Consider the following 12,984-nt stretch of genomic DNA (forward strand, 5'->3'; position numbering starts at 1 on the left):
CCCCAACTTGGAGTGAGAGAGAAACACACACACACACACACACACACACACACACACACACACACACACACATATATTTTTTGTGAGAACATTTACCAAAGCTGAGCCAAAATCTGTTGCAAGTTATAATATAGGGAAATAATTAAATTAGCTTGGTTTTGGTCAGTAGTCCTCAAATGGCATTGGTATTTTTAGTTTTTATTTCAGTATTTTTTTTTAGTTTTTGTTTTTTAGTTGAACAAGTTATTCAAAGAAAACTGTAATATTGCATTTACTATAATAAGTTCAACGCATTGTTACTATTTTGTTCCGGAGCCGTGGGGGGCTGGAAGGGGACAATTTTCTTTCTCCAGAGGAGAAAAAATTGAGAACTAGACTTTAGATTTTGCCACTAGATGCTTTCCAAGCCTGTGTGCCTCTCTGAGGACATCAACATGCTGCTACCTCCATTTTCCATGACTTGCAAATAAACCTACATTCTTCATTTCCATGTTTAGCTTTAAAATTGAAATTAAAATAGTTAAATACAACATCATGAATGATCATTTCAATTAGTGTACATTCAGCACAAACTGAACATGCAAATGATTCAGTGGTGTTTAGGTAAACATATATTCAGTCATTAAAGTATTTTGTTGCAGCTTTCTGCAGGCTGAGTCCCAGCTCAGATGTTAAACAATTTAATTATATTACAGCAAAAAAGTTGCATCTGAAATATGACAGTTTAATCTGGGCTTCTTCTTATTAGTTTTTTCCCCTCAAAAATATACTTTGCAAAACAAGCTGCACTGAAAGCTGTACGTGATCATTTGCTTACATTGAGTTTTTATAATGAATAATTTGCAAGTACAAGTTCCTTACAAACATAAATGCATCTGAATAGTGATGCTCTGTTGAAATTCACTTTTTTTACTACGTGCTGTAATATAGGTAAGAAACACTCAAAATTTAGTTCCAATTTGTCTTGTTTACAATAATTAATCTTGATTATTATTCCATGTTCTTTATTTAACCAGATTTAAAACCTCATTGAGATCAAGACCTAATTTCCAAGGGGCACCTTGGCACAAACAAACAGTACACATCATAAAAAGTTACATAAGTCTCAACCAAAATATTCAATGAATTAGATGCTCACAAAAGGCAGAAACTGTAATAATAAAATTAACATTATTTAAAAAATTGACACTGATTGATGTAATCATGTGGTTAATGCTAAGATATGCTACAAATAATTTCATTTTTTTTCTTTTGAAATCTATCAGATGTTTGAAATCCAACAACAACAACCACCCCACAGCACTGTAGCGCCGTACATGTGGCATTTTGCAGCTGACACCTTACATTGTAACTTCTACTTGTTGCATTTTTGTTGTCTGACTTTTGAACTTGTGTGTTGTTTTAATGTTTGCAGTCACAACTGTGTAGCACTTTGCTCAAAACAAATTTCCCTCAGGGGACAATAAATTCTATTCTATTCTATTCTATTCTATTCTATTCTATTCTATTCTATTCTATTCTATTCTATTCTATTCTATTCTATTCTATTCTATTCTATTCTATTCTATTCTATTCTATTCTATTCTATTGACTGTTCCCTCTGCTGGGCTCTCCAGTGTCTCAGAATTAGTAGACCACCGCTCTGACCACTGATGTGGCCCTCAGTTAATCTTTATGTTTTTTTTGTATAAATTGCAATATTATCAAACAAGTAAACCATGTCTTTTTACAGAACATCTGACTCAATGATAAAGACAAGTCAAAAACTGGTTCCTTAGCTAGGTCTGTTAGCTACTTTAGCAAATATTAGCTTGTGTTTAGTTCARTTAGCTCAGGTTCTCAGGTGATGCTGGGTTTCATTCCTATCCAGAAAGGTGGGACTCAAACCTGGACATGACGTCACAGTCAACTTTAGTGCTGAATTAAATTTACATTATTGGCCTTCTAAAGCCTTTTCATATTTCATTTGAACACTACTTAAAATAATCAGTTATGGTGTGCTTTTTCTTACATATTTTACACCAAATGACTTGACATCATGAGTGTGAATGGGTGAATGATTGAAGTGAGTGCTTTGGAGTCTGAAGGGACTTGATTAGGCGCCATATAAATTCAAGTCATTTACCATGTTGCTTTTTTATGTTTCTTTTTAGCTCTCATATGAAAATCCCAGGGTAGCACAGTGGAGCAGTGGTTTGAGCTGTTGCCTCATAGCAAGAAGATTGTAGTATGAAGTTATTTYCCTTGCGCACGTGGGTTTTCTCTCACTGACTGAAAACATGCACATCAGATCACCTGGTAACTCTAAACTGGCAGTACATGTAAGTGAAGGAGTGAATGGTTATTGTCTCTATCTGGCCCTGAGATGGACTGACCTGTCCCGGGTGCACCCTGCCTCTCACACAGTGACTGCTGACAGCTCTGGTAGTGCCCTGAGTGGAAAAGTGGGTAAACAAAATGAACAGATGCATGGAAATATCATGGAGAACAACCTTTTTATTCACAAATAACACTAGCAGAGACTTGTGATGCAAGATTTATTAATGCAGATCAATTTTAGTTAACACTGAGTGTAAAGCTTTGTTAGTTTCAGAAACTGTGCAGATGTTCACAGCTCCAAAATATCAATCACCGTTATCAGACAATAAATAAATAAATAAATAAACATTATAAAAATTCAGCCACTTTTATCAACAAAGTGTTGCAAAAACGTTAAACGAAACCTCTTAATTTGTACCGACAAATGAGCGTTAGATGGACGTGCGTGTGTACGCGAGCAGGCCACTGGAGTGTCTCGCTGCTAGTTTAGAGCTGCTCGAGCAGAGAAAAGGATGAAAACGTCTGCAATTTGAAACCTTGTTAGGAATTTATGAAGTGCTAAAATGCTTTCTCCCCAGGGAGCCGAGCCAGCTGCCGGTGCCACTGTGAGCCGTTTAGTGCAGAGCCTCGTCACCAGGCTGAGATGGCAAGCGTGATGCACACAGATAACTGTGCCTGTTTTTTATTTGCCTGAAATACAAACAAACTCTTTCATATCTGCTGGCCTGGTGTTTTCCAAACAGCTGTAGATTTCTATTGAGTTAATTGGCCCAACATTGACTTTTATTACCCTTCTTTCCCCTGGAGAATGCTCCCACACAACATGCATTTAAAGCCACTCGCTTTACGGTAACACGGGCTTAAATTGAAACTTGAATGTGATCAAGCTGTTAATCCATAATTCATAGTAGTTTATGTTAATTTAATGTTCCCCAGATCCCAGGAATAGAAACACAATGATGAATCCAAGATGAGCGATGACGACCCATAAATAGAGAGATTTACTGCAAATGAGTTTTCTCATTTTTACCAAACTGACTAAAATCCAAACAGATTTAATGTAAAAATATAAAAACTAGAAGCACTTGGAGAGTGCAAACCTCTGCCAAGTCCAATTTCCCCCATCCTGTAATAGAGTAAGTGCACAAAAGCAGAGATGGAAACACATTTTCCGAATAAGTTGTGACGTAGCGAACATTTAAGCAGGCAGTTTGCAAGGAATTTCTTCCTGGTGGAGTCCAATGTGGAATGAAAAGAAAGTCAGATTCATCACCCGACGTTATTCATCGTCAAACTGGTGTCGGATTAAGCTCCTAAGTTTTCATCAGTCACATTTCACCACGTAAAATGTCTGTTTTATCCCCTTGTATGTTTGTAATGGTTTGACTCTCTTTATAAAGTGCTTCCTGRTACCGTCGCTCTGGAAGCGAGTGGGTCAGCACGACCGAAAACATTACCTCGCCCCTGGTCTCATTTAAATAATAAAAATGAACRAACAAACAAACAAACAACTTCCGAGTCTGAAGTGCACTGCACGTCAGTCCTTTCCTCGTTCTTCATCGATCTGTTTACAAGCCTACCGACAATGTGGTGTGTTTGAGGAAATGGGAAAAATAGGTTTCATGGTGCAGTCACACACTTCCTGGTCACAAGACATTCTGTAAATGCGCACCAAATGCATAAAAATGTGCACATTATGGCAAGACTTATTCATCCTTACATCTGGTTTTAACATGACTTTTATAAAGTTTGAAGTCCGTGCTGTGTAATCCAGTTCAAATGAACACTGAAAGCTCTCAATGTTTTTTTACAGAAGCCCCGTGAAAGCATCACAGCTTTGCTGATCTCAGAAGATTAATAGAAAAAAATTCCTGTATCCGCATTGTGATCCAAAACATCACCAAAATTTAATGGTGTGTTACTTGGCCCAGTAGCCACATGTGTTGTAAATGTTATGACAATCTGTCCACAAGTTTTTGAGTAATGTTGTCCACAGACAGAATGACAGAACAACAGACAGACATACGCGGCCGAAAACATTACCTCGCAGTTAGCGGAGGTAACAACTTACAGTATACTGCAAAGTGTGTTCTGATGTCTGTATCGTCAGTGAAAACAAAATTAAAATGAAAAACATCTGTACAAAAAGAATAATACAAYAAACAACTGAAGTTAATGACAAAAACATCTTGTGTTTTCTTCTATTCCAGTTTTCAGTGAAGATCTGCATTCCAGCCTATACTTTGTCAATGCATCTCTGCAAGAGGTAGTATTTGCCAGCACCACAGGGACTTCTGTTCCCTGTCCTGCTGGGGGTGTGCCGCCGGCCTCGCTGCGCTGGTACCTGGCCACCGGCGAGGAGATCTACGATGTCCCAGGCATCCGTCACGTCCACCCTAATGGAACTCTCCAAATCTTCAACTTCCTGCCATCCAGCTTCAGCAAGCTGATCCATGACAACACGTACTACTGCACTGCCGAGAACCCGTCTGGCAAGATCAGGAGTCAGGATGTCCACATCAAAGCTGGTGAGTTTAGAAGTCAAAGAAGGAAGCATGAGCTGCACTACGACTGAGACTAAAGTAAGACAAAAGGAAGAAGAATTACATTACTAGTAAAATCATCTGCTGTGGGAAATCTGTGGAGCAAGTCTGCAATAAAAACACACACACACACACACACACACACACACACACACACAAAACAGGAAACGAGGCATGGAGCATGTGCATAAAGCTTGCCTGCTGGATGCAAAATGTAAACACAAGAAGAAGACACCCACGGGTCATAAAGTAGATTGGAGATAGAGATTTTCAAAAGGCTGCAGTTTGGCTGCACAAAACAAAACAAAAAAACACAATGGTGATCTCAGATTTGTTTTTACTCTGAAACCCAATCAAAACAATTAAAATTCATTCCAGGATCCTCATAACACCATTTCAAATCCTCAATCCTGTGGCTGTATTTCTCTGTGGTTAATTGTCTGAATGACACCCAAATGATATTTTGTTGTTGTCCAACAGTTTCACGGGAACCCTACACCGTCAGAGTGGCAGACCAGAAGGCTATGAGAGGCAGCGTAGCCGTCTTCAAGTGCATTATTCCAGCTTCTGTGGAGGCCTACGTCACCGTCGTATCATGGGAGAAGGACACTGTTTCACTCAGCTCAGGTACGWCGAGTTGTTTCTCGCAGGTACAGAATGTTTAACKCAGCCGATCAACAGGAAAACAAGAMGGTCAAAGACYAGATTAAAATCACACACGAGCTATTTCAGYTGCACGGCAAAATGGYGAACAGTTGCCTTTCCCAGCCTCTATCCATGTCTTTTTGGTCTCCAGTTTGGGCAGTGTGTATCCTGTGAGTCATCCTCTTACCTGTTTTCTGTTGTTGTATGCCATTACTGGGGCTGTGCARCCAGTGCAGCTCGGTCTCCTCACAAGCCAGAGGACGTTGATACCTGTCAGATTGAATCACCGGGTTTCTCTCTCCTTTACGTGCTCCTCCTCAGCCAGCTCCATTTTGAGTCCAGCAAGGGGTAAAGTGGCACAGTTTGCATAGCGTTACGTAGCATTGACCCAGTTCGTTGTTTGAATCYGGCGGCGCAGCGTGATAGCACAAGACGGCGGCTGAATTTTTTTATTTATTTATTTATTTTTGCTCAAGTTAAATGGGATGCTTTTCTGTTTGATTGCTCTGGTCGCTGCCCGCTGGCTGATTCCGCTGCGTATGGTTAGAGCCTTCAGGGATCTGTAAGTGAGCTCTTGATGTCACTGGACCGGGGGGGGCAGAATCTGGGACAGTGTTTTGGTGGCATTTTAAATGCATCTGCTCAAGCATAAAGATKTGTCTCCTGATCCATGCCGCACACTTATTTACTCCAGGTTGCTGGAGGGGCTCGCCGCAAGCAGCAGGTTGACAACGTCGCCTGATGGCACGGAGATTGAGCAAATATGCAGCATGCAGATGTGATTATGTTCTGCAAATGAAATGAATCATGTAGGCGAAATTTGCACATTTATATCAGCTGTGGCTGGACAAAATAAACAAAACTAAAATAAAATAAAATAAAAAAGACCCCAGCTATCAATCATGAACTTTAACATGGTTTAAAGCTGATATAAATTTGGCAACACAGTAGGATCTAATGGTGTCTTTGTACCAAACAGGGCTCAGAACAAGCAGTAAGACAATCACCACTCTCATCTACAAGGGTGTTTACATGTTCTCTCCTTTTTTTTTTATTGTATTTAGCTAATTACCTCAACAGAAAACAAACAGAGGGGGATACTATCTACAACACACCAGTGAGTGATAAAAAGAAGAGTTTTGAGAATAAAATCATATCATTAAAAAATAAACAATAAGTTGGAAATAAAGTTGACATACTGTTTTAACAGTAAGGATGTAATGACAAGAAGAAAGTATTTATTTATAGATTGAAGGAGAATCAAGAATTATTCAAGCATTGGCAGAAAAACCTATAATACTCGTGTTTCTAAATGAAACAGTGACTTTTTACTATATGGGTTTTATTAATGTGGACCTATTTAGCACAAAAACATAATAAAGGGTGAGTCAAAAGTCACAGGACAACCTTTTAGTCAGAAACATCTTTTAGGCTGTGCCCGGAACATGGCTGCCATCTTGAAAGCCACCACATTGCATCGAAGTAGAACTTCTTCCAATGGGAAGGTGGTCATGTAGCACGTCAGAGAAGACCAGAATTGTCTCAGAAATAGATTGGCACAATCAGATTTGCATTATCTCATGGGTTTCAAAAGTTATCAACACAGAAGTTTGAACATTGCTTCTCGTTTGATGTGTTCAGTGTGCTGTCCGTGGTCCTGAACACAGAGTTCTCTGTGTTTTAGTATTTAAAGAGCATCTAGATCTTGGGGGGAAAAAAGTAATATCCTAGTGCTTTGGGTTTCACATGAGTTTCACCAGAAAATGATAATAATATTGATCAACAGAAGAAGCCCTGCTGTTTGGAAGTAGCGACACCCACAGTTCGTCAGACTCAACTTTTATTTTGAAAATCCAAGTGTTTATCCATAGATGAAGCTGAGAAGCTGTGAGTGCTGAAATCTTTTTTTAGTATTTTATTTTTTACAATTAGTTTCTTGTTTAGCTTTTTATTTTTAATCAAGTCTAGTCCATACCATTACAAAAAAGCAAGGAAAAACAAACAAACACTAATGTCTTTACTAGATTTTTAAATTTAAGAGTTTATCAAACTTTGTCATGCAATCTGTGAGACRCTGTTTGTATTTGAAATGGGATGAATTTGACATGATATAACTTTTCATTTTTGTGTAAAAATAGAGCAGGGGCAGACTGGCATACAGGGCTACTGGGAAAATCCCCGGTGGACCGGTGGTTTAGAGGGCCGGTGGTTCACTGCAGTCTGTGAACCCACCCACGAGCTGAACCACCGGCCCAGACGCAGGCCAGAGGGCTGGTGGTTCAGTTCGTGAACCGGCCCACGAGCTAAAACAAACAGTGGCGCTTATTAAAAATTAAACATTCACAAAATAAGAAATGCCTTGTCCCTATTAGTGGTGCATAAATTAAATCTCTGTTTGTCTCTGGCTTCCAGCAGAGAGATGCAGCGGCTCCAACAGGGCCGAGCGGCTTCCATCAGAAAACTTCTCCCATTAAGCTCAGCCTGACAACAAATCAGCTCTGCGCTTACCAATAACACAGAAGACAAATTTGAAAAGTCTTGTCCCAGCTAGCTCTAACAGAGATGCGCGGAGCTCCAGCTCATCATTTCTCTGTGGAACATCACCTGTCAGTCACCAGGGGCGCAACATGTGGGGGTGGCTACGGAGGGCTGTGCCCCACCAGTTTTATCCTCTTGAGTCCCAAGCTTTGTGCTTATTTGTAAATCTTTCCCAGCTGTATAAGATTAGTAGAACCTTATAAATATAAAAACTTTTTAAAACTAAGAATTAAAAATATAGATATATATTTTATTTAAAATAAAAAATAAACTTAAAATAGTTCATCTGAATAAAGACAACTAGTATAAAATAAATGTCCTCAACATCAGGATAAAGCTTTTCATGGGGTTAGAGGTATGAAATAAATAAAAAAATTAAGTATTGATATACCATACATACATTTTGTGTATGTTTATATTTATATATAGTTATCTGGATGACAGAGATTCTTGATCAGCATCATAAATATAACATTTWGTAGCTCGGTGGCTCAGTTGGTAGAGGTGTTGTTTCTYAGTTGCCCAGCSTGGAACCTTTYTGGGTGATGTTTACATGTTCTCCCTCTGCATGAATGGGTTTGTTCCCAGTATTCAAGTTTCCTCTCACAGAGCAAAAACCAGCACCTTAGCTTCACAGAAACACACTGTGCATCTCAACTAAATGCTTTGTAAATGTAATTATTTTGAACAAAATCATGCTCAAGTCTGAGTATTTTCAACAGCCTTTGAAGGTGGGCCAGTCTGTCAGGAAGTCCCGGGCCGCTTTTYCTCCCCAGTCCACCCCTCCCTGGTTAAGAGGATGTTTGAGCAACTAAAGGTGGTTTGTTTGTCTGAYGCTGCTTTTGGAATGAATATTGTGTTTAGACTTAGTGGAACACCTTCCCAACCTCCAAAAACAAAACAAAAGCAAACAAAGATAAAAAAATAAAAATAAAAAAAATAGAATTTTGGTATTTGTTTCCTTTTTCTGGTGGACCAACTTTTATCCAGCTGTGACTCAAACCAGTTAAGTTTCTGAGTCACATCCTTATTATAAAACATTCCCTATGTTTGCAGTCACTTTTCTCCAATTAAACCAAAAGTTTTAGTTTTTTTCTTTCATTTGCACTGAAATTCCAGTGACTCCTACTGTATACAGTATATATATGTATTTTTTGTTCCTGCGAGTTACTTTGTGAGCGATAAAAGGAACAACAATATTAGATTGTCTGAGTTTACTCCAATAAGCACTGCAGCAGGCGAGTGCTGTCAAAAGCATGAGCACACGGTCAAAATCACTGCTGCTCGCTGATAAATATTTGATGGTAGATTCTGATGCATGAGCGCATTCGCCTCACATTGTTATGGAGAGGGTATATTTACTCAAGGAGTGTGTGTGTGTGTGTGTGCGTGTGCATGTGCACACTGCTCATGTTTGTGCATGAGCAGAGAGAAGGGAGCCACCACCAGGACACCAAACAGAGCTTGACAACAGCAACTGGGTGCATTTTGACCCATCCTAGTTGTCTGACTTTTGTTGCTGCCTTTTTTTCGTTCTCTTTTCATAAAAGAAGATTCAGTCTCAGTGGACACAAAATAAATCAATCCCGCTGATGCACTGAATTATTAATCTTGTATTTTTTTTTTTTGTTTGTTTTATTGGAAACGTGACATCAAGTGCAGTTCTTTACTTCGGCATTGTTCTTCAGGATCAGAGCATAGAAACAAATCTTAAAAGCGAAACTCAAATAAACAAAAAATAAAACAATTTAGATCAATTTATTATCAAAACAGCTTACCATTTTGTCATTACTGTTCTGATTTGATGTGAAAAGGTGTTTTCTGAAGATAGGGAGCTCACAAACTAAAATTGAGGAAAAAAATCAAAGCTGCTGAAATCTTTGACTATCCACTTATTTGCATTAGAAGCAAAAATAGATGCATAATTACAGACTAGGGCCTGTCTTAATTAATCAACTGTGATTGAAAAGTTAATTACAATATGAATTACCTTTCAGAATGAGGACTGCTTAGTAGTCATTTGAAGCGGCCTGTTTCAATGTAAATGAGCACAATGCGGGCTCGCCGGGTCCTAACGTTGCCACTAACATACCATTAACCCGTCATGAATTTTAAAATGCATCTCTCAGCGCGAGCTTTCAAATGCCCGGCTCCGATCGCCTCCTCGCCGCTTTTAATAAACAATTGACAGAGCTAATAGAGAGATGAAAGGGAGGCCACAAAAAAAAGAAAGTACAGCGGATAAGAGGAGGAGTTGAGTCATTTCCTACTGTGCTCCTGCCAGTGTTTTTATACGTCAGATCTTGGTTTGAATGCACGTGCACGTCTGTGTACACGTGCATGTTTGTGTCGCTGCGGCTGCTTTTGTTTGTGCGCTCCCGTGTGTTTGCATGTCAAGTGGGCATGCTTCTGAAAAGGGATGGAGTTGAGGTAGGGTGTTTTTTTTTCCATCTACTGTCCTTTTGTCTCTCATCATTCATGATATGAGGCGATGTAATAAGCTCCATGGCCTCGGCTGCAGACAGGAGCTTTTCAACAGAACCGGTGCTTGGTTCTGGAGAGAMCTGCTGCAGAAACCTAATACTTCTTGGACATGTTGAGTAGTTTCTGTGTAAGATTTGGATCTGATTGCAGTAACTTTTACCCATTTAAATTTTGCCCTGCAGACTTGGCCTGGTCACTCATACAACTGTTTTTTTTTTATAAATATGTGACCCATGGCATCAAGCTGAGGATTAAGTCAAATTTGGTCAAAATGACCTCAGCACATTTTCATATTTCTGCTTTTTAAGCCACATTTTGATTCCAGGAGGACACTGATATCGTGCCTTGATTTAGCTTTATAATCAGATTAATGCATTGATATTTGGTCTGAATCCTATTTTTAGTGTCCTAATGAGGACTTTCATTGTGTCATTTTAATGAGGAAACCTCAAACAGTATTTAGATATTAAGATTTACTGGCTGGAAAAAAAAGCTTTGCTAGCACTCAAGGAAAATATATTTAAAAAATATGCTTTTCTGCTCAAAATCCTGTTTTTTTTTTGTAGCCATTGCTCAAAAACACGGCTTCAAAATAACTATTTAAGATTATATTTCAGATATTTTGTTTAAACGACCTGCAGATAATTATGTTTGAACAAAATGCAATTGTTGAAAACTTCTTTAAGCAATGCACTATAGCTAATTCTCCTCGTTCTGACCTAGTCTTCAATGTGATGGGTTACATATAAAATGCAAGAAAGGTTTAGAACCTGTGATGCTTCCTGCAATCATTTAAACGTTTAACAAAGTTGTTGCTTAGAGTCCACACCTCAAGWGTTTTAAAGTCGATAGAATAGTTGTTACGACTTTCAACCTTGGACAAATTGCAACCCTTGTTTCTGCCGACTACAAAAATCCATCTGTCCATCCATTTTCTTTGAAACCGCTTTTTTTTTATCTTGGTGGCAGAGAGTGCCCACCTTCAGCTGTCATTGTGCAAGACTGGTCAGAAGGTGGCACCTCCAAAGGCGATTTTTCTTTTTCAAAGGGTGGCCATGCGGGGGCCAAYATCAATCCTGGGGGTGGCTCACTAAAACCAAAAGTCAGAGCAGAGTTTTAGGAACATTTGTTTTGTTGTTTTCATTTATAGGTTTGTTTGACAAATACAGCTCTTCATGTAATCCTGCAACCTTCTTGTAAAGCAAATTCTAAAAGTAACAATAAACAAATAAATTAATGTTAATGTTCTTGTTTATAGTTGTTGTTTTACCAGAAAATAATATAATTAAAAAACTATAAAATCATTTATCTTAATTKGAATGCTTTATTTTTATTTCTTTTTATAATTTTTTATTTTATTTTATTTTATTTTGCTTAATACTAAGGTCGACAGTCCAGGTGGAAAAATCTAACAAGGTTGAGTCAGGCCCTGTTTATGAGTTCCTCTTTGTTTAACTGTTTGATGAGTTGTAGTTCTTATAAGCAGTACTTTATTAAATGTRCTCAACAAAACTTTTCAACAACAAAGAATCTGTTTTGAGGACCTGACTCAACCTTGTTGGACATTATTAAAAACATTTTTTTTTAAATTTGGTTGAACATTTGGTTGAACTATATTGTTCCCAAAACCTTTAYGATGTGTGGTTCAGTATGTTCAGTAAAATAATTAGTGTTTACGCACTTTGAATAACTGGCTCATAACACACTCAAAAAACAGATCTGATTTACTTAATCAAGTTATGTCAAGTTAATTTCCACTCAGAGTTGCATAAGTGTAAAGCAACTTTCACATGTTCTCTTAAAAATAAATATAAAAGTTGTTTTAAAGTTATTCAACTCAGTTGAGTGGAATTTGGTGACATAATGTGGTCAAGTAAATCCAACAATCTGTTTTTTGAGTGTAGTTTTCTTTGTCTAGTTTGATCCTGGTCCTGCTGCTGTTAAACAATAATTGTGCGCTGAAGTGGTTAATAACAGCACGATGGAACAGTGGTTAGCACCGATGCCTCACCGCAAGAAGGTCCTGGGTTCGATCCCCGGTTAGGACCTGGGGTCTTTCTGCTTGTGTGGGTTTTCTCTTGGGTACTCTGGTTTCCCCTAAACCCCCAAAACACAAACAATAGGTTTCCTTCAGGCCACGGCCGCCCTCGAAAAAAGAAAAAACAGGAAAAAAATAACTGAGGAAATCGAAAATGTATTAAAAAATAATTAGTTTTCAAATTTTATTTCATCCAAACAAGAATGTTTTTTTTATTTTATTTGATGTGTTGCTATAAGGACATTATCTCCACCTCATGGTGTGGCATCTGTATTACAGCATTAGAATCTTGTGGAAAATATAAATGGAGAAAATAAATTGGTATCAAAAAGCATCTAAAGTAGTTTCCTTCCTTCCTTCCTTCCTTCCTTCCTTCCTTCCTTCCTTCCTTCCTTCCTTCCTTCCTTCCTTCCTTCC

At 38.4% G+C, this 12,984-nt stretch overlaps 1 protein-coding gene across 1 annotated transcript in view; it reads left to right on the forward strand.

Annotated features, from left to right (window-relative positions):
• The window catches only part of LOC106522149 (Down syndrome cell adhesion molecule homolog), a gene marked incomplete at its 3' end in the record, with an annotated part of 155,510 nt that overhangs the window by 21,509 nt on the left and 121,017 nt on the right, over nucleotides 1–12,984 (forward strand). The window contains 2 exon segments of the mRNA XM_014015011.1: nucleotides 4,530–4,847; nucleotides 5,343–5,489. Coding sequence (XP_013870465.1) covers nucleotides 4,530–4,847; nucleotides 5,343–5,489 — 465 coding nt within the window.

The sequence above is a fragment of the Austrofundulus limnaeus genome, unplaced genomic scaffold, assembly GCF_001266775.1.
Source record: "Austrofundulus limnaeus strain Quisiro unplaced genomic scaffold, Austrofundulus_limnaeus-1.0 Scaffold122, whole genome shotgun sequence".
NCBI lineage: Eukaryota > Metazoa > Chordata > Actinopteri > Cyprinodontiformes > Rivulidae > Austrofundulus > Austrofundulus limnaeus.